Source organism: Pleurodeles waltl, chromosome 9 (assembly GCF_031143425.1).
Source record: "Pleurodeles waltl isolate 20211129_DDA chromosome 9, aPleWal1.hap1.20221129, whole genome shotgun sequence".
NCBI classification, from domain to species: Eukaryota; Metazoa; Chordata; class Amphibia; order Caudata; family Salamandridae; genus Pleurodeles; species Pleurodeles waltl.
In genome coordinates, this window is record NC_090448.1 from 508,339,005 (window position 1) to 508,352,083 (window position 13,079).

At 44.8% G+C, this 13,079-nt stretch overlaps 1 protein-coding gene across 1 annotated transcript in view; it reads left to right on the forward strand.

Annotated features, from left to right (window-relative positions):
- KCNH5 (potassium voltage-gated channel subfamily H member 5) overlaps positions 1 to 13,079 on the forward strand; it is a 703,848-nt gene that overhangs the window by 48,751 nt on the left and 642,018 nt on the right. Inside the window, exon 2 of the mRNA XM_069207374.1 lies at positions 9,507 to 9,630. Within this exon, the coding sequence (XP_069063475.1) occupies positions 9,507 to 9,630 (124 nt within the window). The remainder of the gene's footprint in view (positions 1 to 9,506; positions 9,631 to 13,079) is intronic.

Here is a 13,079-nt window from a genome sequence, read left to right on the forward strand (position 1 = left end):
CATAAATATTACACAAATGTAGCTCAGATTTTTGATTATTGGGCTATTCATTTTCTTCCAGTATGCAAAGGGATTATTGATCTCATCACAGAATAAAACAGTTGGTATTCATCATAATCTGGGTTAGAGGAGAACAGCAGCGGGTCCTTGCAAGGGACTACAGGGCACAGCCTCCCTTCCTCCTGTAAGTCCCCTGTGTTCTTGAAAACACAGGTTTTGTGCTTTCGTGAGCAGTACCAGTGTGCAGGCCAGCCCTCTCTACGTTGTCTTCAGGCTCCTAATATCAGGAGGAGAAGGGGGCAGAGGCATGATCCATCTAGAGTGTTTTAAAAAAAAAAAACGCTCTAGCTGGATGTCTGGATTGGGCATGTCTGTGAATGAGAATGAAAGTGAGTGAGCATCTGAGTTTGAGAGTGTGTATGAATAAGAGAAAGTGAGGACGAGGGAGTAAGTGAAGGAGTATCAGTGTGTAAGAATGAATGATTGATTGGAGATTGTCATAGGGAGTGGAAGTGAGTCAGGGCTGTAGCTATAAATGGTGCAGTAGGTGCAGGTGCACCAGGGCCCGTAGCCAGTAAGTGTTGTGTAAGTGGATTAGTGTATGAGATACAGAACCAGTGAATGAGTATGATTGAGAGTAACGGTGAGTGAGAATGAGTATGACTGAGAATGAGCAATTGAGTGAATCTGAGTGAGTAGTGGAAGAGAGTAAATGTGAGAGGGAGTGACTATGAATGAGGTAAATTTGAATAACAAATCTGGTGAACTCCTGACTGGTATTATGTCCCTCCACTTTCAAATATCACTAGCCACCACAGGTGGAAAAATAGTACCGTGCTGACAGTAATGTTAAGAAAAGCACTCAAAATACAGTGATGCTATACCACAGCACAGGCAGTGGGGGCCTTATTACTAGTATCCAGGAATAAAATGTTTTCCAGGTCACGCATCAAGAAGTCTCATTTTTATTAAGGACACGGAGACGAGGATAATGCTTCATTTTCTTTTGCTACAGTTTGTAGCAGCCAATCATAGTAAAGTAAAACAAAAACTACAATACCCATGTATCACATAATACACATGTCACATACCTCAATCACAGGCCAGTATCCCATATAAATACAACATGCTACCATATTGCGCATATATCTTGCTTTGTGATCAGTTCCTTAAGTATGAAACTTGCAAACAGATAAACTTATAGTCACCAACCGTCCAAATTGATTCAAACGTGGACCTGACAAACTTCCCTAAACTATTTTCCATCAAGGAAGACCACCAGCTCAACTGGAACATGAATAGAACTTGACAAAAGCCTTTCCAGGATGTAGAAGGTCACAGTCAACTGGACTCCTTCCCATGAAAAACTCAGATCCGGTGTTCATGAAGAACTTCAACCGTTTTTCTGGTCATTTCCTGAAACAGAAATCATGCATCATAAAAACTGCAGAAAAAAAGTCAAGATCTAAAGTCCATATTCTGCAGAATAGAAGCTATACAGTGTGAGTAGGAAAAAACTCAATAAGATACACATTCATATTTACAACAATAGTTGATAAAGAAACATATATATAGGGTGGGATAATCCCCACCTCCGTGTCCTTAACAGAACTGAAAATTCTTGGTGGTAATCTAGAAATGTCTCTATTCTATTTTAATTCTGGAGGCTCTGAATATGCTTGTTCAAAGCTGCAACACCATCACAGACGCTACATCAACAATAGGTTTCTAATAGAATTTGCAAAATGTAGACTCAGATGACCAATCTACTGCCTTCATTATGTCTTCAACACAAGACCCTAAGGCATATGATTTTGACGCAATGGCTCCCCTGGCTGAATGCAATCCAAAAACTGAACTATTGATACCAGCTTCAGCCAGCAACCGTCTCATCCATCTGGCTAAAGTAGCCGCTGATACAGGTTGAAAGGGTTTCTGAAGAGCAATAAGCAGTCGACCACCTGTCTCAGTTCACAAATAACTGCTTCATAGACCTTCAAACATTGAACAACAAACAACGGAGGATTATCCAGAAAAATGGGAAAGGTTACTGACCTGCAATTAGATTTAGTACATCTAGTAATTGTGAACATCATGCCTTCCAGCCAATAAACTCTGCCTGAGAGGTCCTGAGCACGTACATCCGATACTCTTTTTCATTAGTAACATAGGCCCTCATTCTGACCTTGGCGGGCGGCGGAGGCCGCCCGCCAAAGTCCCGCCGTCAGGTTACTGTTCCGCGGTCGAAAGACCGCAGCGGTAATTCTGACTTTCCCGCTGGGCTGGCGGGCGGTCGCCTTCAGACCGCCCGCCAGCCCAGCGGGAAAGAGGCTTACATGATGAAGCCGGCTCGGAATCGAGCCGGCGGAGTGGAAGCTGTGCGACGGGTGCAGTTGCACCCGTCGCGTATTTCACTGTCTGCGCAGCAGACAGTGAAATACATTTAGGGGCCCTCTTACGGGGGCCCCTGCAATGCCCATGCCAGTGGCATGGGCACTGCAGGGGCCCCCAGGGGCCCCGCGACCCCCCCTACCGCCATCCGGATCCCGGCGGTCGGACCGCCGGGATCTGGATGGCGGTAGGGGGGGTCGGAATCCCCTCGGCGGCGCAGCAAGCTGCGCCGCCTTGGAGGATTCAATGGGGCGGCGGTACACTGGCGGGAGCCCGCCAGTGTTGCCGGTCCGACCGCGGCTTTACCGCCGCGGTCGGAATCCCCATTGGAGCACCGCCGGCCTGTCGGCGGTGCTCCCGCGGTCCTCCGCCCTGGCGGTCTTTGACCGCCAGGGTCAGAATGACCGCCATAGTCATATTTAGCCGAGATTTGTTTACCTGAGAGGTACTTATTTGCTGGCCTTTTCTCCAAGAATTTGAGCACTATACTATCATCCCAGAGTGATGAGTATTTAGGTTTAGGAGGTTTGGACATGTGAATAACCTTCATTACTTTGCAAATCAAAGGGTGTTCACCCACCAGTTTACTCTCCAATGGAAGATGACCAGCTGAAATCACGGATCTAAAATTGTTCACCGTCCTATAAGCCAAGCCCGACTTTGCAAGTTCTGAAAGGCAGTTGACTATCATTAAAGGGTCTGCCCCCACGGGATTGAAATCCTGCTCATTACACCAACCATCCCATTCCTCCAAGCTGAGGCATTACGCTTGTGGGTACCACTTGCCTATGCATGCCTAAGAAAGTCAGCAGCCTGCTGTGAAATGCCTGGGACATTCCTCTTTTCCCTGAAACCATCAGGCCATCAACTGAAGCTGTCTGAGAGGATTAAAGGATGAGGCAGATCGTCCGAGCTCAGCAGCAGATTTGGACAGGGAAGAAAGAGAATTGGAGTAGCATTGGAGTAGCTAGGGCTACTGGGAACCACGGGTGAGCTCTCTAGAACAGAGTCAGGAGAATGATCTCTGTTATCTGAGTTGAGATAAAACCCTGGGGATCATCAGGAATGGGTGAAAAGCATAGCTTTGAAACTGAGACCAATCCTGGAGAAATGCGTCTGTTGCCAGTGCTTCCAGGTGCCAACTGAACAATTACTTCAGGTGGTGATTGAGCTATAACACAAAGGGCAAAGAGGTCCACTTTGCACGGTCCCTGCACACTGTGCAATTGTTGAAATACTGCAGGAGTTCAGCTTCCAGTCACTGTAATCCCGATGATAGCAGGAGTCCCAATCAGCTACTGTATTCTTCCTGCTTGGGAAATATTCCGCCGTGATAGATATGCGATGGCTGAGGCAAAAATGCTAAAAAGCCTTGGCTATTCCTGCTAGAAGACACAAATTCATCCGTCCTAACTTATTGACATAGCAAACTGCTGAGATGTTGTCCATCCTCAGCAGAATGCAACAATCAGTTTTCTGGAGGGAGAGGCTTTTGATGACAAAAGAGCCCACCAGGAGTTCCAAGCAATTGATGTGGAGACTCACTTCTGTTTCTGACCAACATTCCCCCATCGAGAGCGATTTGCATCTCACTCCCCAGCCTCATTTGATGGTGTCTGATTCAATCACTATGTCTGGGGAAGAGCCAAAAATGGCCTTGCCATTTCAGGACTCCATGTATTCTAGCCACCACTTTATCATCATCCTGACTTCCTCTGACAGGAGAGCCTGTTCTGAATAAGCTAGATCCTTCTTTAGATGCAGATTTTTTAGCCTCTGTAGAAACCTCTAATGGAGTGGTCCCGGAAAACTGACCTGAATTGGTGATGCCAGAAGACCCTCAATCCTGGCAATCAACCTCAATTATACAGCCTGTTTGGATAATGCAGACTTCAGTTCCATCTTGATGTTGTAAATCTTTCAGGAGAGGAGAATCAAGTGGGTGCAAACTGAATCTACCTGGAAACCTAGGAATTCAACCTGCAGTGAGGGGGACAGCATGGATTTCTGGGAATTGATTTTGAATCCCAAACTCTGAAAAGATGGATGGTCCAAGAGAAATGAAGAATGAGATCCTGTGCCATCAACAGGAGATGGTCTAGATACATTTTCAGCTGAACTCTGCGGGATCTGAGTGACTCCACCACAGTTTTCATCAGTTTTGTGAAGCACCTTGGGGATGAGGACAGCCCAAGAAGAGGAGCTTTGAATTTCACAAATTGGTCTCGCCACCTGAACTTCAGAAATCTCCTGTGTGGCGGGAAAATGGGAATGGACAGAAAAGCATCTTTGAGGTCCAGTCAGACTATCCTTAACATATAAATTCCCTCTATTTTAAAATGGCTGTACAAAACCCTTTGAGATTCAGAACTAGGCGATGTCCACCCCCTTCCTTCTCCACTAGAAAAATGGGGCTGATGAAGCCTTTGAGGTGAGGAGTGGTAAGACACACCACTCCTTTGTCTAACAATGATTGGATTTCTGAGTCAATTGAATGGGAGTATCGTAAAATTCTAGTTTAATAACTCAAATAGTCTCTAAGACCCAAGGTTGGCCAGTAATTTGTTTCCAATTGTTTGAGAACCTTCCCACTCTTCCCCCCCAAGATTATCTCTGAAAAAGGGAATACATCTTACCCATCTTGGATTGCTTCTTGTTGGCCATGCTGGAGCCTCTGTGTAAGTGAGGACATCCCCTTCTGGAATGTGTAGGGTAGAAGGTGGATTTTGATGATTCTCCATACCAGCCACCTCTACCCGTGAGCCTTATCCTTGTTGAGAGCCTTGGAATAAATCTCAGCCTGATGCACACTCTTCATAGCTCTTGGCCCTGCAAAAAAGGCCCAAAAAAGGCCTCTCTTAAATACCTCTTTGAGAGATATTTGTGCCTTATAAATAGTGGAGTAAGTACAGAAGAATTTGGTGAGTTCTTTTACAAAGGGACCTCCAAACAGGAGTCCGTCTGCTACAGGACCAGACTCAGGTGGCCAAATCATTGAATTTTGGGTTGATCTGCATAAATATTGGTCTCCGAAGTTCAGAAGAAATAGCGCTGTTGGTGATTTCAAGTTGGCAGATAGATCTCTGTGCCCAACCAATCAAAATACTAGTATCCAATGAGAAATTGGAGTCCTCAGCATGATAAGATAATTCTAGGATCTTAGTTAAAGGACCTGTCATGTCAAGTAGTTTATCTTGCCAGTTACACTAAGCCTCATCAAGGCCCTCCTTAGGGTCCTTTGCATATTTCTTCTTGAATGTGACCATGGTGGGGTCTACTTCTGGCATATCAGCAACCTTCCCCTTTAAATCAGGTTTCAGACATTTGGCTCTTAGGCGAGCTCAGACTTCCTTGTCAAAGCTTTGCTTCAGGTGAGATTGTACATATTTAGCTACCTCAGGAGGGAGTGTCCAATTAGAAGCTCTGGGATGGATTACCTCAGTGGGCTCAAATGTGAGCATTTAGGAGGTTTAGGTGGAGACACCCGTTTCTTTTTACTGGGTCCTGGTTTGTCTGTGTCATCACTATCAGAGTGAGAGGTATCAGTATCCTGAGATTTAGTTGAGGAAGTGTGAGGGGGGAAGAATCCAGCTGATGAGGAATGCTGTAATCATGTTCATTGGCCCTCTTGCAGTGTAGTTTGTCAAAGACTGCTGCATGAACTTCTGACTGGGCTTTCACCACTGTTTTGCCTTTACCCAGCTGGGTAGGGTCCTCTCCAGATGCATTGTGTCCAGGCAGCCAGTCTTGACGACTGGCGTAGTCAAGCAATTGACTAGTAAATGGACCCAAAGTCCGGACAAGGGCATTGTTTACTGATTGCTGCACTCTGCAGTCTAAAGCCGCCACCAAATCCATTTCTAACTGGTTGTTGGTGTCATACTGGAGAAGATCCCCATTTGCCCCATAAGGGTCCCACTGAGTCATTCTCTTGTAAGGTAAAATTGTTGAATGAAAAACGAGCAAGAGAGATAGAGGGGAGTGTAAACCCTGCCAGGCAAGATCTGCTGTACCTCAGGTAAGGTGTGGAGGGATCTGCCTGGATACACTCTAGGCAGAGCCTTAATTCTATTACATAACTCTGTGCTCACTGCAAACAGGGCATCAGTAAGGGGAGGAAGGAAATTTAGTCCTGATAACAAAAAACAAGCGTGTTGCAGACATGAACATGAGCGCTCTGAAAGAAACTTTACGAGCTCCGCACGCACAGTCTGCACATGCGCATTGGATTTCCATTAGGGAAAGAGAAATAGGGCTGCACTAGACTAATCAAGTGCATTCTCTCCCCGCTCCACAAGAGGCAATGCACACCAGCTGGAAATACTGCACACTAAAGCAAACACAGAGAAGTGAGCTGAATCGTGTTGCTAATATGTCAATAACACCTTAAGCAAATGATCTTGAAACAAATGATTAGTTAATGACACAATGAAACATCCAAAAATCATATAACAGCATGAAAGTACTAATTTAGCTGCACAACAGCAAAGATAGAGGATGCAATAGGGTAGCATGTTGTATTTATATGGGATACTGGCGTGTGATTGGGGCATTTGACGTGTATTATGTAATACATGGGTATTGTAGTTTTTTATTTTCTTTGTTATGATTGGCTCCTAAAAAATTGTAGTAAAAGAAAGAGAAACATAATCGGATCCTCTGGTACTGACAATTCCTGATGCAGTCAGAACCATGGTTACCAGCCCCATCAGGAATTGCAAGGTCAGTAGAAATACAACCGAGCTGTTATGCTTCCCATGGAGAAATCGGTTGCGTAAAAGCTGTCAAGATCTCATTTCTTGTTGAATACCTATTCCCTGTTATTTCCACCTCCTCCCTCAGACTTTACCAGACTAAAGATGTAATTTACCCCAGGGTTGCAAGATTAACACCCCCTGCACTGGGTCACTTGTAAAGAGGCCCTAAATGGTTTACGTGATACAAAACTTAGCAGGCAGAGAATTTGGATGATGAGATAATGAGGGGTGCTGTGCAATTCAAGATGTATTTTTCCCTTAAATGGATCGTGGGGAGCACTGTTGAAGAGCATTCGTTGTTTCATCTCTCGTGTGGTTACTTAAAAAATCGAATGAAAACTAAAATTGGTGCTACATTATTTTCGTTCCAGACTACATTTCCACCGCTGTGATAACGCACTGAAACAAACTGAACTATCTTGTCGTGTAGCAAGGGTTACAATTACCCAACTCAATTGTTCTTATTTTATCTGCATTTGAAGAACTAAGGCCCGTATTTATACTCCGTTTGCGCCGAATTAGCGTCGTTTTTTTCTACGCAAATTCGGCGCAAAACTAACGCCATATTTATACTTTGGCGTTAGACGTGTCTAGCGCCAAAGTATGGGCAAATAGCGTCATTTTTTTGCGTGAACGCCTTCCTTGCGTTAATGAGATGCAAGGAAGGCGTTCCCGTCTAAAAAAATGACGGCGACGCAAATGCGTCGTATTTATACTCCCGGGCAAAAATCACGCCCGGGAGGTGGCGGGTCAAAAAACCCCGCATTTGCGCCACTATTTAACGCCTGGGTCAGGGTAGGCGTTAAGGGGCCTGTGGGCTCAAAATGAGCCCACAGGTGCCCTCCCCTGCCCCCAGGGACCCCCCCTGCCACCCCTGCCCACCCCAGGAGGACACCCAAGGATGGAGGGACCCACCCCAGGGACATTCAGGTAAGTTCAGGTAAGTATAATTTTTTATATTTTTTACTTTTTTTTGGGTGGCATAGGGGGGCCTTATTTGTGCCCCCCTACATGCCACTATGCCCAATGACCATGCCCAGGGGACATAAGTCCCCTGGGCATGGCCATTGGGCAAGGGGGCATGACTCCTGTCTTTACTAAGACAGGAGTCATGTAAATGGCGTCTGGGCGTCGAAAATAATGGCGCAAATCGGGTTGAGGCGATTTTTTTGCCTCAACCTGACTTGCCCCATTTTAAGACGCCCTAACGCCATTTTCCCCCTACGCCGGCGCTGCCTGGTCTACGTGGTTTTTTTCCAACCACACCAGGCAGCGCCGGTCTGCTAGCGCCGGCTAACGCCATTCCATAAATACGGCGCCCGCATGGCGCTTCAGAATGGCGTTAGACGGCGCTAAATTTGTTGACGCTAAACTGCGTTAGCGCAGTTTAGCGTCAAAAAGTATAAATATGGGCCTAAGTCTATCAAACCACTGTGGTTCAAGCATGCTGATCCTTTGTTGAACCGGTCTCCTACACATCACCGACTTAGCCGTTATACCATCTTTTAATGTTTTATGACCGCTTGTTTTGTAATCCATACTTTTTTCACGCTTGCTTTTACAATGAAATGCATTAATAATAATATTGGCTCTGTAGACATATCAATTATATCTGTTATGGCTTTTATTTTTAGTACCCTCAAAACGAGAACTGAGACAAAGACTCTCAGGTGAATTACTGAATGAAATCTGCCATATTTTCTGGGCAGATTTTATTGGTCAACGATCAGCTAAAGCAGGGACTATATATGTTAAACAGCGGCGCCTATCCATAAATTGTGTGTAAATATGTGGACTGAGAATGTTTTTTTACTGATATTGGTTTTATTAGGATACTGGGAATGCTATGTAAGCCTCCCCAAAAATCACAACAGCCTCTGCTCTACTAAAATTTGTTGGTAAATCTAATCTGAAAACTCTCCAGAATCGGGGAAACCCCCGGAAGAGGACCAAGTAATTCAAGATCTACTTAGTTATCTGGAGACTAAAACATGCAATGACCAGAATTCGAGAGGAGGTTGATTTTCACCCTAATTGATAATGCCTTGTCCCGACATCTACCCAACTTAACTCAGGACAATTTAGCAATATAGACGTTATATTTCAGCTCAAGTAGCCCGCTAGTGCCAGTTATGGAAATCCTCAGCGTTCAGGAACGATCGGCAGAATATTAAAATACTTTTCGAATACTGTTTACACGTTTATTAGTTTTTTTTCTGTCTGTAACTGGAGAAAGTGTCTTACATAAATTTGACATTTTCCTAAAAAAAATGTTTTTTATATTGCGTCACCAGAATTTTTATTTTTTTATCTTGACATATCACTCTAATTTGTGAAACATATATCTTTGATTTTCAGAATCGAGCTTCTTGCTGGGAAATGCTCAGATTGTGGACTGGCCTATCGTTTATAGCAATGACGGGTTTTGCAAACTTTCTGGTTTTCATCGAGCAGACGTCATGCAGAAAAGCAGCACTTGCAGGTAGGCCTCCTACAGAAACAAGTATTTTCCATACATCCAATGTTAACTTATAAATGCAAAAACGATTGTAGTGATAGAAAGCTATCTTTTGGTTCATTTTGGTCATGTTTGTCTTAAAGTTGCACCTATTTCCTGTGGCCGCTTGTGATCTTTGTCATTTGTGGGGCGTAATACTTGCCAACAACTCCAGCCAACTAGTTAATTTTCTTACAGAAAGGTTCAGGGAGAGGAAGGGCTAGAGGATTCGCGCCCGGCAAACTAAACAGTGACTCATTCTTATTTCCACTCATTCATTCTAACACACTCCATTGTTCTAACTTTTACACTGCCTTGCACTTATACTCGTCACTCGCCCTTACTCCTACTTACTCTCACAATCTCACTCTCTTATTATCATTGATGTGCCTATTGCTCTCTGTGCTTAGTCGAGAGGCCCGAGATTGGATGAACTTATGGTCTACACATCTTTATGACCCAGTGACAGGAATTGAGAGAAGACCGCACAGTAATATTAAGGAGATGAAACAGTATGAAAGGTCTTACCATGGGCATGTTTTTAGGTCACAGCCTAGCAGACAGGGCCTCTATCTGTTTTGCTAACAACATCTTGGGGACTTTCAGAATATTTGCGTAGGAATACATTCCGCTTGCTGATTATCATTGACTTTGTGGTTTGTAACTCACACTTTCTGGCTTTCCATTTGCTGGCTTTATTTAATTTAGGATCTACAGGTTAAGTTTGTCTCCTCCCTGTTGCTTAAACCTTTCTGTATTCTTCCACAAATTTGCTTTCTGTTAACAAGCCTTTAAATCTTGTTCTTATCTGTCATATTTGCTATGCATGCAAAGTCCGAGGTCAAATGTCAGGTGCTGTCTTCCAAGGGCTCTTGTTTACTTTTCTTTCTCTGACATCAAAGTGAGAGGATTTATGTGACAATCTTGCTGGATATGGGGGTAGGAAAGAGTTTAATATGAAAAAAACCTGAATCATTAAACTAGGTGATCCTGTTTCCACACATTTTCATCTGTGCTCTGTACAGTTTTAGTAGTAAAACTCTATGTCTGTGCACATGTAATAGTCACTTCAGTTGAAAATGTGTTGGTTGTAATGGCAGTGTGTTACCACACCACAAATACTCCACTCTGTGCCACTCCACTCTGCTCTGCACCATTCCTCACCACTGCACTGTACTCTGTACCAAGCCACTTTGCACCACTCCATGCCAATGCACTCTGAACCACTTTGTTCTACGCCACTGCATTCCACGCCACCTCACGCACGCATCTTAATTTTACCCTGTACCACTCTATTCTATGCCAATGCACTTTTTGCCACTCTACTGTGCACCACTGCACTCTTTGCCACTGCACTCCACAGCACTCCAGTCTAGGCCACACCAGTCTACTCTGCACAAGTCCTCTCAAAGCCACTGTACTCTGCTCCACTTTGCAACATTGCACTCTATTCCACTGCACTCTATGCCAATATACTTTTACGCCAGTGGACTTTACTCTCTAACACTGAACTGTAACACTGAACTATTTGTCCCCGCACTCTACAGCAATCCACTGTATGCCACGCTAATCTACTCTGCACCACTACACTTTATGCCAATGCATTCTACATCACTTTACACAACGGCATTACACTCTGTGCCACTCTACACAACTGCACTGTACCCTGCACAACTTGACTCAGGGCCACTTCACTCTACTAAGAAACAATCTAATCTCCGCCACTGCACTCTACACCAATCTACTCCACTTTGCACCACTCCACTGTATGACACTGCACTCTACACCACTCTACTCTTCTGCACTCTATGCCAATGCACTATACACAACGGCACTCTATGTCATTGCACTCTACACCACTGCACTCTACTCTGCATCACTGTTCTCCACACTGCTGCTCTCTATGCCACTATACTCCACTCTACACCACTGCACTCCCACACTGTGCTCTGTAACAATGCACTCTCTGCCACTGAAGTCTATGCCACTGTACTCTGCAATACTCCACTCTACACCACTTCACTCTATGCCACTGCACTCTACTCTGCACCACTCTTTCAATCTCTACTTTGCACCACTCTTCGCCCCTGCACACTATGCCACTTGACTTTTATCTGCATTCTATGCCACTGCACTCTATGCCACCAAACTCTACTCTCATCACTGCCCTCTGCATCATTCAACTCTACACCACTCCACTCTGCTCCACTCTATGCCACTCTACTCTATTCCACTGCACTCTACACCACTGCACTCTGCACTGCTCTACGCTGCACCACTCCACTCTGCACCCCTCCACTCTGTGCCACTCCACTCTGCTATAAACCATTCTAGTCCATGCCACTGCATTCTACGGCACTGCATTGTACACCGTTGAATTCAATGCCATTGCACTCAATGCCACTGCGCTCTATGCCACTACACTCTGAACACTCTATGCCAATGCACTCTACATCAGTCCACTCTACTCTATGCTAGTCCAGCATATGCCACTCTACGTGAATCCACACTATGTAATCCAATACACAGCACTCTCTGCCACTCCACTATACAACCCTCTACTTCACTCTTCACCTTTTCACTCTACGACACTCCACAACACTTTCCTGTATGCCTCTAACATTTAGCCATGCTGAACAGCAGCCAAGCTGGTGCACAACATGGCTAAAACACATTGACAATGCCAATAGCTCTTGCCTAGGTGAGACCTATTGGCTTTACTAGTGCTTGTGTAAGGCAGGAATGTTCTAGAGCAGGACAAACTGGAGACTGAGGCTGACTGGCTGCAGCAGGCAATATAGGGCACTGGGAGGCCCAACTTACCTGTAATGGGAAGTGAGACACAGGTAGTCTTCCTTTGCAGAATCGGTTATTCAATGTACTGCTCAGTCCTTATCCGTGGTCATGGCGTCTCTGCAGTTCCAATGGTCTGAGAGGCACAGTAGCAGCAAGTGTAAAGTGGAAGCAGATTTTGGTTTAAACAGTTACACTGTGCATGCACAGTTACAACACGCGCAATGCATCTGTTTACTGTTTGTGACCCGACATCACAGTCATCAGACTTCAAGACTTTGATGACAACAGATCACATAGATGTAGACTGCCCCCTCTACATAGACACCCTTAAGGAGCACTTGCTGATTAAAATGTAGCCTCAGGCAGTAATGGGCTGAAAGCTAAAGCACCCAAGGCTATATTAAATGTAACTTTGATTGTGTGTCATTTATGACAACAGGCCAGAGCTGGATCAAGGTAAGTGCTGCTTTAGCCAATAAACTTATGATTGATGGAGGAAAAGACCTAGGTCTGATACCTTTTCATTTGTTTGTCAATAGCTTGGTTTTTACCTAGATCCTTTCTGCAAAGGGCTTACCAGATCTTTGTGTCTCAACTGCTTTGTGCAATATTTTTGTGTGGCACCCTCAGGTATTCAG